Genomic DNA, 13,660 nt, shown 5'->3' with positions numbered 1-13,660 from the left:
CCTTGGTGAGTTGGGGAGCTCATGTTTTTGAAATAAACGTTTTGTTATTTTCTGACGTTTGGAGTTTCTCTGCTTCACTTTGCCATTTGTTCCGCTGTGTGGGGCTGTCCGATCTCGGGGATCTCAACAAACCTCTGAGCCTCAGTTTTTCTTTGCTGCTAAATGGCACAAAAATGCCAGGTGGTCAGGAAGATCAGGCGAGAGAGAGACGGAGAGCCTGGGTTACCTTCACAGCAGTGCACCGGTGTGAAGGGCTATATGCGCAGCGGGGTAAGGAGTCTGTGCACTGTGGACGGGGCGTGCTAAATTCTGCCTGGAGGGGCAACTGGGAGAACTTGGGGGGGAAGTCTAACCTTTCGATCTGCTTAGGCTGAAGATCAAAGCTGAAACCAGCTCAGTGTGTATGTGTGTGTGTGTGTGTGTGTGTGTGTGTATTTGTAGCGTGTGTCAGGCCACTTGGCAATGAGTATCCACCCTTCTGGCTTTGGGAAGACAGCCAGCTGTGGGAGTGCTCCCTTAGGAAGGACTGAAAGTCCCCTTAGTTACTGGTTGAATATATGGTGTCCTTTTTCAGTTTCCTTGGATGATAAAGTAAAATGCCAGTACTTTGGGAAGAACAGGGCAGGGTACGCTTGAGGTTTGAGAAACAGACATCAGAATACAGCTGAGGTAGGACAGCTTGGCAGGGATGAGGCCAAACTTCTCTGGTGGTGCCCCCACACCCTGCAGTGAGGGCCTGTGAGCCTGGTCACAGGGCCAGGCTGGCCGGGACCAGCAACTCAGTCACACTCATGCCTCGGGTTTTGTTGATGTTGTTCCCTGTGTCTGCAGTGGATGCTCTTCCCTCCAGGCCAGTCCTAGGGTTCCCTCTTCTCAGGAGCCTGCTGAGGCCTTCACGGCCACTGTGTCCTGGGCCCTGCCAGTGGGGCTCAGTGGCAGCCAGCCCTGTGAACTTGGGGAGGGGCCGCCTCTGGGCTCCCTATGAAGTCTCACCCCACTCACTGGAGGGCTGTGGAAAGCCCAGGATCCTGAACCGTTACCAGAGGGAGGGGCCGGGCCTGTGACATGCCCGGAGGCCCTGTGTCCTTGTTCCTGGCCCCTGTTGCCCACATGCTCCCCCGTATGCTATACACACAACCGTGTCCCACACCACATCCTGGTCAGCTGTCCCACACCCACTTCGATGGCACACACCTTTGTTCCGAGCTTCCTCGGTGCCCACACAGCCTGTGATGTGACCTGTTTGAAGTTATCACCCACTCAGGTGTCACCCAGAACCAGGTGGTCACCTTTAGAAGTCACCCTCCCGTTCGGTCATCACACGACCTGTTGCCATCTCCTCGGAGCCTGCTGCATCCTGTAGCTTATCACATGCACACTCCGTCATGCGGGAGAGGCACTCCACTGCCCGCCCCCAGCTGATGGCACCTGATGTACTCTCTGCTGTGACTGCAAGGCCCACACCCCAGGCCTTCTAGGGTTAGAGGCACCCCTTCCTCCTGTCCTGCTGGCCCTGGGGGATTCATCGTGCTCCGGTGTCCTCTGACCTGCTTCCTCTCTGGCTGGCGCCAGAACGTGACTGTCCTCACTGATCACAGGCTGACTGCCCACCCGTCAATGGCAAGGTCCCAGCTGGGTCCTCCGATGGCCCGAGGAAGACGGGGTCTCACGTGAATAGCTGGACAAGACAAGAGGGCGCCCAGATTTTCTGTTAAAACGCTGCACCAGTTCCTAAAGGGATTCAAAGCACAAACTGGGCATTTTAATGTACTGGGAACTGTCTTTTATTTCCTGGTTTTCCATCTCTCAGAACTGAGTGGTGCTGGTCACCACCCTCCCCAGCGTGGAGGTGACACCGGTGGGTTGGGTTGCAAAGACTTGTTTAAAATGTTTTAGCGTTCTGCTGTTTCTGGCTTTGTCAGGAAAACGTTTCCCGGATTTTTTGTAGTTATGGTATTGGTTTGTTTTTGTTGTGTTGTGTTTTGTTTTTTCAGTTTTATTTTGTGGCTTTGTCATCCAGGCGGCTTCCTGGGAGGCTTATTTCCATCATCTAAAGTTGTGCTAAAATAAATCCCCGGTTCTTTGTAACAACAGCACTTCATGCATTATTCAGTTTCGGAATCGCAGCCAGTGGCAACTGCTGGCCTTGGCGACTGGCTGGGTGGCCTCCGGGTGAAGGCAAGGCTCACAGCTGCTCAGGTTGCTGGGTCGTTACGGCACCCTGCCAGGTCGGTGGGCCACGCCTCGGGGGTGCTGCCCTTCCCCACGGGCCTGCAGCCCTCTTCCTGGGGTGAAGACGCGGCTGCCTGCGGCACAAGTTCAACAACGGTGACTCCTCTTGTTCAGCAGAAGGGAGTCAGAACAACTGCTCCATGGAGCCACTGGGGACACAGACGCCTTCTCTCCTGTTGCTCCCCCGTCCCTAGGCTGTAGCCCTCCTCCACGTGGTCCGCAAGACCAGATCGTCCTCTTCCCAAGCATCAGAATGTTGAAGACGCAGACTGTGGATGGATTCCACATTCTTCCTCCACTCAGGTGCCATAGGCCAGAGCCTACCATAGCAGCCTACCTACCGCTATGCCCCTGCTTCAGGGGAGGCTGGGGACAGTACCCACCCCACCCCCGGCCCACATCCTGCTAACCACTTCCAGGTACTGTGCCCCAGTGGCTCCCAGCCACCGCACCCACAGCCCTCCTGTGGGTTCCCTCTGACCTGCTTGGCCTGAACACAGGGATATTGGGTGTGAGGGAGTCGGTGTCCCCGGGCAGCCCTCAACCCACGTCTGCTGGAAGTTGGGGGACAAATACTGCAGCCTTTGCCCCTCCGGTGGGATACCACTGAGGCATGACCTGCAGAGTTCTCCCCTGGGATTCAGTGGCGCCAGCTCAAGAGCACACCCCCTGCCTCCTTCCTCGTCCCCATGTCTCTGGGGCTTCCTGGAATCTCTTCCCAATGACACTACTTGCATCCATATCCTTATCTCCAGATCTGCTCCAGGGGGAACCCAGGTTGGGATAGGGGACCAGTCAGGACTCCATTGCAGACTTGCTTTTATTTCATTGGTCCCTAAATGATCGGCAATTGGGTTAATTTGTGTCTGTTAGCGTTACTGTGCCGCGGTGAATGTCCCTGCATAGTTCTCGTCCTGCGTGTGTGGGTACGATCGCAGGATAAATTCTTAGAAGACAGATCCACACCCCTGGGCACGCTGTTGACTGTGCCTGTTCCTCTGCCGATGTATGTTTTACTGTGGCTGTGCTCACGGCACCAGGACAATCCGGGATCTGGATGTTCGCACTTAAATGCTGGTGGCATGCCCCGGGTTGCTCTATGGGCCGCCGTGATATGCTTACCTCATCCCTCTGCACTCAAACATTTAGGTGTTGTCCATTTCCCTGTGAGGACTTCTGCTGTGCATGCTTCCTGAAGGGTCTGTTTTCTTCTTTGAGGACATCATGGACGGAGAAACACTCGGCACACAGCAGGACCAACAGACAGCTCCTTTGTTTTTTTCTATTTTACTTATTTATTTTTAAGTTACATCCAAGTTAGTTAGCATAGAGTGCCATAATGATTTCAGGAGTAGAATCCAGTGATTCATCCCCTGTGTGTCCCCAACAAGTGTCTTCCTTGATGCCCCTTACCCATTTAGCCCATCCCCCACCCACAAGCCCTCCAGTAACCCCCAGTCTGTTCTCCGTATTTAAGAGTCTCTTAGGTTTTGTCCCCTTCCCTGTTTTTATATTATTTTTGCTTCCTTTCCCTTATGTTCATCTGTTTTGTCTCTCAAAGTCCTCATATGAGTGAAGTCATATATTTGTCTTTCTCTGACTAATTTCACTTAACATAATACCCTCCAGTTCCATCCACGTAGTTGCAGATGGCAAGATTTCATTCTTTTTGATTCCAAGTAATACTCCATTGTATCTATATACCACATCTTCTTTATCCATTCATCCATTGATGGACACTTGGGCTCTTTCCATACTTTGACTATTGTTGATAGTGCTGCTATAAACATTGGGGTGCATGTGCTCCTTCGAAACAGCACATCTGTATCCCTTGGATAAATACCTAGTAGTGCCATTGCTGGGTCATAGGGTAGTTCTATTTTTAATTTTTTGAGAAACCTCTATGCTGTTTTCCAGAGTGGCTGCACTAGTTTGCATCCAGATAGCTCCTTCTTCCCTAAATATTCTTTTTTTTAATGTTTATGTATTTTTGAGAGAGAGAGAGAGACAGAGTGTGAGTGGGGGGAGAGGCAGAAAGAGAGGGAGACACAGAATCTGAAACAGGCTCCAGGCTCTGAGCTGTCAGCACAGAGCCCGACGTGGGACTCGAACCTATGAACCATGAGATCATGACCTGAGCCGAAGTCGGATGCCCAACCGACTGAGCCACCCAGGCGCCCCTCGAGATACTCATTTTAAAAGGTTAGGAGGGAGATGTGGTTACCTTCGGCAGAGGGAGGCGGCAGGGGGCCGCTGGAGAAGAAGCTCCCAGGCAGGTGTAAGCATCGGTCACATGTCACTTGATCCTTCTGCTGCATCACAGGTGTGCAGCACCGTATTATGTATATATCAAGTAGGACACAGCTGTGCACGTTGCAGGAAAACTCCTGAGACACACACAGTCCAAGTGGAGGTCAGCCTGGCTCCGACCCCAGCAGGAGGGGACCCTGGGGGTCCCTGCTTCCTTCTACCACCAGATGCTGCATGGTACACCAGGCCTGCTTCCCACCTGGGCCTGGAGGGAGGGAGGCCCAGAGTCCTTTGCTGGGGTGTCCACCCTATGGCAGTCCTCTGCACCCCAGACACCCCAGGAGCAGGCAGCAGAACTGACTTCTGCCTCCTGCAGGCTGAGAACCAGCACCCACCTGTCCTCAGGGCCTGGGGAGGGCCCCTTTGCAATTCTCACTCCACTGGGGACCTCATTCCCCCTTCTTTCTGGAATAGGGCCCTTGTCCACCTTACTCAGTGCAGCCCCCATAGCCATTTTCAGGGTCCCCACACCCTCTCTCCTAGGGAGAGGGCTATCGTTAGTGTCCCCAATTTTATTCACCCAAGGACTCCAAGGTGACATCCTAGTCCCTCTCTTTGTAGAACAGAGCAGAGGAAACCCTCACATCCTCAGCAGGCACCCTCCTACCTAGTGCCACCATTACAAACTCCAAAGCAGTTGGTATTACGTATACTTCCTTTGAAGACTTTGTAATGCACTGACGGCGTGCTGTTAGATTCATGTATGAAAATTGCAGAAATTAGTAGCCCTGTCGCCAAGTTCCCCAGTTCTACCCAGAGGTAGATTGTTACCTACTACACACACACACACACACACACACACACACACACATGCAGGAGCATATCAGCCACACTTCTGCTGTGCCTTTAAAAAATTCTTAATATGCTTTGTGGATTGCTCGAGAGCATTATATCAAGAGCTGTTTCTTCATTTCCGTAGCCGCCTACTGTTTCAGGGTACAACCCTGATGTCACCGAACAGCCCCCTATTAGTGGGTATTAGGTGGCCTCCGATGCTTCGCTGTTTCTTAGGGAGCTGTCATGAATGTTTTGTCCACATACGTTCCCTCACATGTGTGAGTACATCTTTGGAATCAGTTCTTGGAAATGACGTCCGTCCTCCCACTAACTCTCACGCCTCACGCCAACCCCTCAAGATTAAACATAGATGAGAACACGGAGGCTCAGGAAGCAAAGTGCTCCATGCAAGTGGATACAGGATGTGAACCTGTGATGTTTATTTACATGGTGTGGGTTCTGAGGAGATGAATAGCCCCTTCAAGGCGGTGCCCCCCACTCAAGTTCACCTCTGTCCGGAAGGGAGGGCACTGGGGCCGCTGCAAGGTGGCCGAGAGGGAGGCCGCACAGAGCCGGGCTCTAGGAGAGGCCTCTGGAGGGGTGGGCAGCATGGGCACAAGTGAGGGCAGCAGGGACTCCTGACCCAGGGAAACGGTGGCTCAGTAGCTTGAATTCCCAAAGGTAGTCCTGTGGAGGCGGCAGCGGCGGGGGGCTGAGGCTGGACGGTGATGTAAAATCTGGTGCCCCAAGCCTAGGGAAGCCACGTGGAACCCCGCTGGTCCAGAGACGTCGGCCAGGGCCACAGCCAAGTCTCTGCTCCCAGTCCAGACCTGCCCTGGGACCCCACACCAGCCTCTGCTGCCCTCCTAGCCAGCCCCCCACCCCAGATGTCCAAGTCAGAACTCCTACGTGGCCAGGACTTGGTCCCCCAGGCCTGCCCAGACACTGAGTGAGTGTCATCTTCGTGCCTGCCAGAAGGTGCACCAGCGTTGTGTGAGGCCACCGATCCTCCCCTAGGCAGCGTTCTCTAACAGCTACATCAGGTCTGGACATGCTACCCTCCTGCTCCCCAGACTTCAGTGGCTCCCCACTCCCCCTCAGACAAATGTTGGCATTTAACGTTCTCCCCTACCTGTCTCCTAACCATCCCGAAAAATGGCACTTCAAATTCCTTAAGTGGGACATTAATCTGTCCCACCTCAGGACGTTTGCACTTGACTTCTGCTGCCTGGAGCATCTCTTCGTATAAGGTTCTTCGTATAAGGTTCTGCTTCTCACCCGGGCCCCCATGCCCTCTCTTACCCTCTCTCCCCATCCACTCTCTGCCCTACTTTGGCACCTGCTGGCCATGGCCGTTTGGCCCCCAACAATCCCACTCTGGTCAATTCCCCAACAGAGGGCTGGTGGGGGTTCAGAGGGCGGAGGACGAGGTGGGGGATCTCTGCCGCCTGCTCCCCATTACTTCAAGCCTTTGGCAGAGGCCCCACAGCCACAGCCCCCTGCCTGCCCTGGAGCTCACGGCCCCTGCCCACTCCTCCACCCCAGGGGAGGGACTGGCTCCCCACTGGTGCTGGGCCCTGGTGGGTTGAGAAGCCCACGGCCTCCAGAGCTCCCTGACACATCCGCTGACCACTTCGGTTTGTCCTCCAGATCTCTGCTCTGTGTCATCTGCCGGGAGACCTCTTCCCATAGCAGACCCTTGGGGCAGGCCCCAGCACCAAGAGTCTGGGCCCTTGTGCACAGCCTGACTGGTCCCCACAGGACGCCTGGCTGGAAGCTGATCCCATTCTGCAGCAGTAGAAGCTGAGACTCAGGACCCCCTGTGCTCTCAGACTCCAGCCTCTGCAGTTCAGTGCCCACTGGATCGGTCCAGACAGTTGGAGCAAGAGCCCACAGCCAGATGAGGGAGGGAATGTGACACCCAGGACAAAAGTCAGGGCCAGTAGGGGCAGGGAATAGGCACGCAACTGTGTGCGTGTGTGTGTGTGTGTGTGTGTGTGCCTGCGCGCAAGCCTGAGTGTTTTAATTGCTTCTCCGGATATCTGGTTAGGGGACTGTGCAGGTGTCTCTGTGACCTGCCAGAGGTGATATACAGTGTGTGGAGCCAGGGGCTTGGCCAGTCAGAACAGACACAGGGCTTGGAGTTGGAGGGAGGCGCAGAGGCAATCAGGGCAGAGCTAGGGTCTTTGGGAGGTGGGGTGATGCCCGCCCCCAAGGGTCAGGGAAGCCCTTCATTGTGTAACAGCTGGTGGGTGCCAGCCAGCCCACTGACAGGGCGAGTACGTGAAATGTTGTGTGGTGGGGTCTTCCCAAGGGTTTCCGGGTGCTTCACCGTGTGTGCCCGTGGGTGGGAGGTGCATTCACGTCTATGCGGTCAGTTTAGAGGTGGCCAGTCCAAGAGTCCCTTGCAAGTGCCTCCACCCTCAGAGCAGGCTGCACGGAGACCTGAAGCTTGCTGGCCCTTCCTCTGCTTTGCCTGTGCCGTGTGGAAGGATGGCGGCAAAGCCCCACCCCCTCAGGCCTGCTTCACCACCTGCGGACGGGGCCCGCCCGCCCGAGGGTCCCCTGCAGCCTCTCCCACAAACTGCCTTGCTGTGGGAGGAACCACAGGACATTAGCGCCTCCTTTCTGGACCTCGGTTTCCTCAGCTTAGACGTGGAGCATGCTGGGTCATGAACGTCTGTGTACAGACCTGGGGTGGGAGACTTGTGTGTGGTCAATGGGCAGCGGTGGCTGTCCACATCCTGGGCCTGACACTTACCCTCTGACTGGAATGGATCTTGTTGGCACCAGCATCTTCTGCAGGGGCAGCTGATCCCGCAGTGAGTCATTTCTCTTCGTGGCCTCCCAGGGCTTCGGGAACTCTGCGTTGGGGGCTGTCAGCCAAGAGAACCTGCAGTGGGGCACCTGGCATCTTTAGGTTACCGGCAGCCATCAGCCACACGAATAGCTCTTGGTCATCTGGACCTTTCTGCTTGCCAGGTGGCGTTCTAAGTGCTTTATCAACATTAACCCACATGTCAATTCACAACCGTGCTATGAGGTAAGTCTGGTTGCCAACACTTTGTAAATGAGGAAATGAGGCAGGGAGAGGTCAAGTGACTTGCCCAAGGTCACACAGCCAGGAAGCCCTCCAGAGTTGCTGCATTTTTTCCCCCAGGACCCTACACAAAACATTTAGTAACTGCTGCTGGCTGAGGCCCCAGAGCTGCCCAGTCTGGGGGTCTCTGCTGCTTTCTGAGTGCCCTGGGGGCTTTACAAACCAGTCCCCACCCCAATCTGATCCCATCACATGTTTGGTAGGGTGAACAGGTGAACACCTGTTCACGAACATGCTCCTCAGGTGGTTCCTGTGAGGCCACTGGCCCAGAGGCAAACAGCTGGCTATGGCTCTGGGATGGCCCCGGGGGTCCTGGGCACCCACCTAGAGCCGTCAGCTCAGATTGGGTTGGGGGTGGAGAAGGTGAAACCCAGACTGTCACAGAGCTGCACAGGGAGCTCCCTGGGGATGAAAAACCCCACCCCAGGCCCAGGCCATGGAATGTGCTAGGGGGTGAGCTGAGGGGAGGCGGGACTTTGCCCTAGTGGTGGGGAGGTCTTGTACCTGTACGGAAACTTTCTGGCAAAATTTTCCTGGGTCTTGGTGCTCCTCTTCTTATATTGGGGGTACTTCTTGGGGTCCTTCAAGCTCATCATGGAAGGGGATTAAACTCTGGCACACCCTTCAGCCATGGCTGGAAGGCAAGAGGAGGCATCTCAGAGCCAGAGAGGCGGTGGGAGGAGCCATTCTGGACCCAGACCAGGCACACGGTATCCCCTGAGGGCCGCAGAGGGGACAGAAGTTGGGGGCCTTGCCAGCCTCGTGGGGTTGAATGAGGGCCGGATCATGCTGGCCTGTCACTGATGCCCAGCATCACCACACTGCACCTGTTATACACTCTCACGTGTGTGTGTGTGTGTGTGTGCACGCAGCTTTGTGTACCTGCGCCTGGGATGGTTCTCAACCAAACAGCCCATCCCGAGCCCCAGCAACCACGAATCTGTTCTCATGTCTATACTGATGGGATTTCACAAACGTTGTACCAATGGAATTACCCAGTAGGCATCTTTGGGAGCCTGGCTTCTTTCTCGCAGCATCACTCCCTTGGGAATTCTCCCAGTGGGTGGGAGAATCAGTGGGTGGTTCTTTTTTTCAGTGCTGAGCAGTATTGGTTTTATTTATTTTATTCATTTATTTTTTAAAATTTGTTTCGGTTTATTTATTTTTTTGTGGGAGGGAGAGATAGAGAGTGAACAGGGGACAGGCAGAGAGAGAGAAAGAGAGAGAATCCCAAGCAGGCTCCATGTTGTCAGCGCAGAGCCCAACACGGGCTGAAACGCACAAACTGTGAGATCATGACCTCAGCCGAAATCAAGAGTCAGATGCTCAACCGACTGAGCCGCCCAGGTGCCCCAGGGGTATCAGTTGTAACAGGAGCTTCCAAACAGCCTTCCAGAATGGCTGCACCGTTTCTGGTACTCACCAGCCATGTACGAGGGACTGTCCTTTTAAGGCACCCGGTGCACATGCAGGTAGGTCAGGGCTGAGAACAGCAGGGGTTAAGGCCTGACCACTACTGTTTCCTTTGCCATCGAATCGCCCGACCCTGCCCACCACTGTCTGTGCTAATGTATCTTCACCGTGGCCAGAACAGCCATCAGGTCGTGAACATGAGCTTAGAGCTTGTGATAGAGCCAGCCCCCTGCCATCCTTGGCTCCAGATTTGGTCCCTCGAGCGGACGGGTGAAGCCGCGGCGGGGGGCTGGCTCCTGGTGTGGAAAGACGCCCAGAAGCAGGGCTGGCTGGTGAGCTAGTGTCAGGCCGGAACTTGGAGCAGGGCACCCTCAGCAGCCCCCCAAACCCGCCCTGCTCCCACCTCTGCAGGGAGGTCATGTCTGCCACTCTGAGAGCGGTTCTCTGGCTGCACACGTGTGCCAGGCTCACACACAAGTCACATGAGCACCAGGAGGCTTCTGCCTTCAAAAGCAGCCTTGGTGGGGGGTGGGGGGTGGAGGGGGACAACGACATAGGGGGAGTTGCAGATAAATGTCCCAGCTGCCTCGCCCCTCAGTGGGGACATCTCCGCCGGCCAAAGGACCCAGTGGGACTGGGCTGGGTTGCCCACCGTGGTGACCACACACTATGTCTCCTTCTGGCCCCTCCTCACTTCCGGCCCCCTGCTCGTACCTCCTGTGAGCCGCTCCCAAAGTACCCGCACTCGCGGGCCTGTCCCAGGGTCTGCGCTGGAGAACTCAAAGCAACAGGCCTCTTCCCCGCAAACTCTGGAAATGTCTGCACTCACCAACCCATGTTGGGAAGGTGAAAAGTAACTAGCCATCCACGTAGCTTCGTGTCTCCATGCACACACATGCACAGGCACACATGCGTGAACGCAGGGCCTGTGTGGCCACCGTGTGGCTTCCCTCCCTCACACCACTCTGCTCCCTCGTCCTCCCCATGCCCCAGGCTGACCTGTGGGCTCTCTTCCCTTTCTATTCACTGCAGCTACACCCCACCCGTGGTAAAAGACGTAGTGAAATCTGGAGGGATGCCAAGGGAGAACACAGTGCTTTTCCCAAGTCTGGGGTTCTGGGGTCCCCAGGAGGCCAGTGGACCTCGGGCAAGGCTGTTCCAGTGGGGACTCGGTGAAATGGGCCACACTGTCCATACTGCTCCCCTCGCCTCTGGGGCTATGAGGGCTTCTGGAAACCCTCACTGTGGGCAGAGGGTGTCCTTGCCTTGGGCAGGGGGTGGGAGTTGGCTGTGGTGCTGTCTGCTCCAGTGTTATGGCACACTGACCCCGGGGTCCTCGACAGGAGCTGAATGGCCTCACTGGACACAGACGCTCCTAGTCCAAGGCCAAGCCCACCTATCTGTGAGCCCAGCACACCCCACTCACCTCCCCGGCTGGCCCGGTCTCTGATTCTGGAAGATCAGCGTTCCCAGAGGGCCTTTGCCTGGCCCAGAAATGTCAGCAGCAGCCCTGCTTGCGACCTGTCCCCTCAATCCTACCCAAAAGTCTTCCTGACCCTGAGCAGGGGGTCTTTTCCACTGACTTGCCCACCTGGCAAAGAGCTTTGCTTGAGGTGGGGTCCCTTTCATAGTCCTGGCCCTACAGCCCTTTACTGTCAGCCATACTTGGGCAGGTGGCTAACTCGTGGCTATGGCTTTTGGCCCTCCTCCTCCTGAGAAGCCAGATGAGGGACCCTGCCCAGGATGGTGCCTGTGTCATGGTGGGAAGCCCAGGCTCTGGGCTCAGCGAAGTGTCTGCTAAACTCTATGCTTGACCTGATGGAGAACAGAATACGATCACCCCTGTTTTTCAGGTAAAGACACCAAAGCCCTGAAAGGTTAAGTGTTTGCCTATGTTGCCCCCCACCGGGTGAGCAGGGGAAGAGGTGGGGTCCAGAAGCCCATTGGGACTTCACAGCCTCAGACAGTCCTGAATGGGGCTAGAAGAGGTGACCGCACCAACGACGGACCCAAGGAAGAAGCCCTACCACAGGAACCTAGGAGTCTGGAGGAGGCGGGGGAAGGGACACCCCTCACACCCGCCCCGTACCTACCTGCAGACCCCCTAAGCCATGCGTGTGACCCTGCAAACTGACGGGGTTGAATCTACCTCCCTCGGGGGCAGGGTGGCCCCTGCAGAGCCCAGGGTGGGACTCTGACATCATGGCCTTTTGTCACAGGCACCGTCTCACTGCGGCTTCCCAAGCTGACCCGGACTGTCCTTCCCAGCTGCCCAGACTGCCTCCCCAAGTCCTGGCAGTGATGGTCAGGGCTTAGATCAGGGCTCCCTGGCATTGCCCCTACCCAGGTGTGAGAGAGATGCTGTGCCCCTTCAACCCCCAAGACTGGTCCCAGAGCATGGAGGCAGGGCCCTGGCAACAGCACTCTCTTGGTTCAGCAACGTAAAGAAACACAGGCCTTGGTGCACGGAGCCTCCAGCTGGAAACGAATGGGCCATTGAACTGTTCAAGCTACAGGCTACTCACGGGCTGGCTTACGTGGTGCCAGAAGGGCGGAAGCTGGCCATGGTCCTGGCTTCCATGCTACCCCAGGAGCACTGGCCCTAGTGCCCCAATAGGCCAGGCCCACAGGCTCATTGTGACATCAGAAGCCCTTGAAGTCACAATCAGTGACACCCCCAGCTGCTGAACTATGTGGTTCACAATCTGGCCTGAAGCCCCTCAGGCCCAGAGAATGGCTGTAGAGACAGCAGTGATGGCCTGCTGGCCTTCCTGCTCCCAGCACCCTGGGTGGAGCATGCACGTGAACATATCCTACAGCAGGGATCTCTTCCATGCAGGTTCTGGGAACAGAAGAGATACCCCAGAAATAGCTGAAACCTCACTTCCATTACAAATCTCTTTCCTGGCCAACTCTGACCTGAGCCCTACCCACAGCCTAGGAATCATAGGGATGAGGGTTTGAGCCCAGGGCAGTGTGAGAGTTTAGGGCATGGGCCCTGAAGGTCAATTCTCTGTCTCCCAGTCTGGGCCACTGGCTTCTATGTGGCCTCAGGCAAGCATGTCAGTCTCTCTGTGCCTCAGTGTCCCAGACTACATCTGTGTTTGGAAAAAAATCTCTCTGGCAGGAGTGTGGAGAACAAAGTGAATGGGACCAGGAGTGAGTGTGGGTAGACCAGGTGACCAGCAAAGGCAGTAATGCAGATGAGAGGAGGCGGTGCCTTGGGATGAGGTGGTGATGGAGATGGAGGGAAGGGGGTGGGTTTGAGAGATGTCCAGGAGACAGAGTTAACACAGAGCGGTGGTAGAGCCTGTGGGAGGGTCAATGAGGATTCTGGGTTTCTTTTACTATCACTAGACGGGACTGGACTAAGCCTTGGAGGGAGACTGTGGGTTTGGCCTCGGTCTGGTTGAGCTTGAGATGTCTTTGAGGCATCCCTCCACTCAGGCACATCATAGATCTGGGTCTGAGGTCCAGAGGGGTGAGGTCTGGACCTAAAGTGAGTTTGGGTGTTGTTGACGTATCAGTGCTAATCGAAGATCATCATCCAAATGGGAGACAGTGTGGAAGGAGAAGAGAGCAGTGAGCTGAGTTAAGATACTCCAATATTTAACGATCAAGTGAGTATTTAGTGCCTGCGACCCAGCCAGAGGCACAAAGAAGACAAAGTAAATAGTGTCATGGAAGCCGGGGGATGGTCACAGCTCAAGAGGCATAGACTGGTCAGCGGTGTCGGTGCAACAAGGACGCAACAAGGTGAGAAGGAACAAGTAACTGCGGGTTTTAGGGCTGTTTAGTTTTATGCAAAGCTGTTTTTGTGGAGGCACG

At 55.5% G+C, this 13,660-nt stretch overlaps 1 protein-coding gene across 3 annotated transcripts; it reads right to left on the bottom strand.

Moving 5' to 3' along the window:
- Positions 1-5,721: 5,721 nt before the first annotated feature.
- On the bottom strand, positions 5,722-12,475 carry CA2H3orf22 (chromosome A2 C3orf22 homolog). 3 transcript variants are annotated; one of them, XM_042912708.1, is made up of 4 exons: positions 12,370-12,475; positions 8,924-9,053; positions 8,081-8,212; positions 5,722-6,070 (listed from the first exon to the last, which is right to left on the bottom strand). In XM_042912708.1, exons 2-4 carry the CDS (start codon positions 9,013-9,015, stop codon positions 5,899-5,901), a joined length of 396 nt encoding a protein of 131 aa, XP_042768642.1. In that variant the 5' UTR covers positions 9,016-9,053; positions 12,370-12,475; the 3' UTR covers positions 5,722-5,898. The 3 variants fall into 3 exon arrangements, with proteins under 3 accessions (XP_042768642.1, XP_042768631.1, XP_042768654.1); XM_042912697.1 differs by having other exon boundaries at positions 12,358-12,466; XM_042912720.1 differs by having other exon boundaries at positions 5,918-6,006; positions 12,358-12,466.
- Positions 12,476-13,660: the final 1,185 nt, after the last annotated feature.

The sequence above is a fragment of the Panthera leo genome, chromosome A2 (genome assembly GCF_018350215.1).
Source record: "Panthera leo isolate Ple1 chromosome A2, P.leo_Ple1_pat1.1, whole genome shotgun sequence".
Taxonomy (NCBI): domain Eukaryota; kingdom Metazoa; phylum Chordata; class Mammalia; order Carnivora; family Felidae; genus Panthera; species Panthera leo.
Note: the sequence above shows the minus strand (reverse complement) of the source record. Positions and strands in the feature narration are given on the sequence as shown.

What these genes read in the sequence shown, in the direction of transcription:
- CA2H3orf22 (XM_042912708.1), bottom strand. Translation starts at nt 9,015, where the DNA reads ATGATGAGCTTGAAGGACCCCAAGAAGTACCCCCAATATAAGAAGAGG. An exon ending in GCCAGAAAGTTTCCGTACAG is followed by an intron (nt 8,213 to 8,923) that starts GTACAAGACCTC and finishes GCCCCACTGCAG; the next exon opens with GTTCTCTTGGCTGACAGCCC. An exon ending in AGATCCATTCCAGTCAGAGG is followed by an intron (nt 6,071 to 8,080) that starts GTAAGTGTCAGG and finishes TGGCTTCCCTAG; the next exon opens with GCTTGGGGCACCAGATTTTA.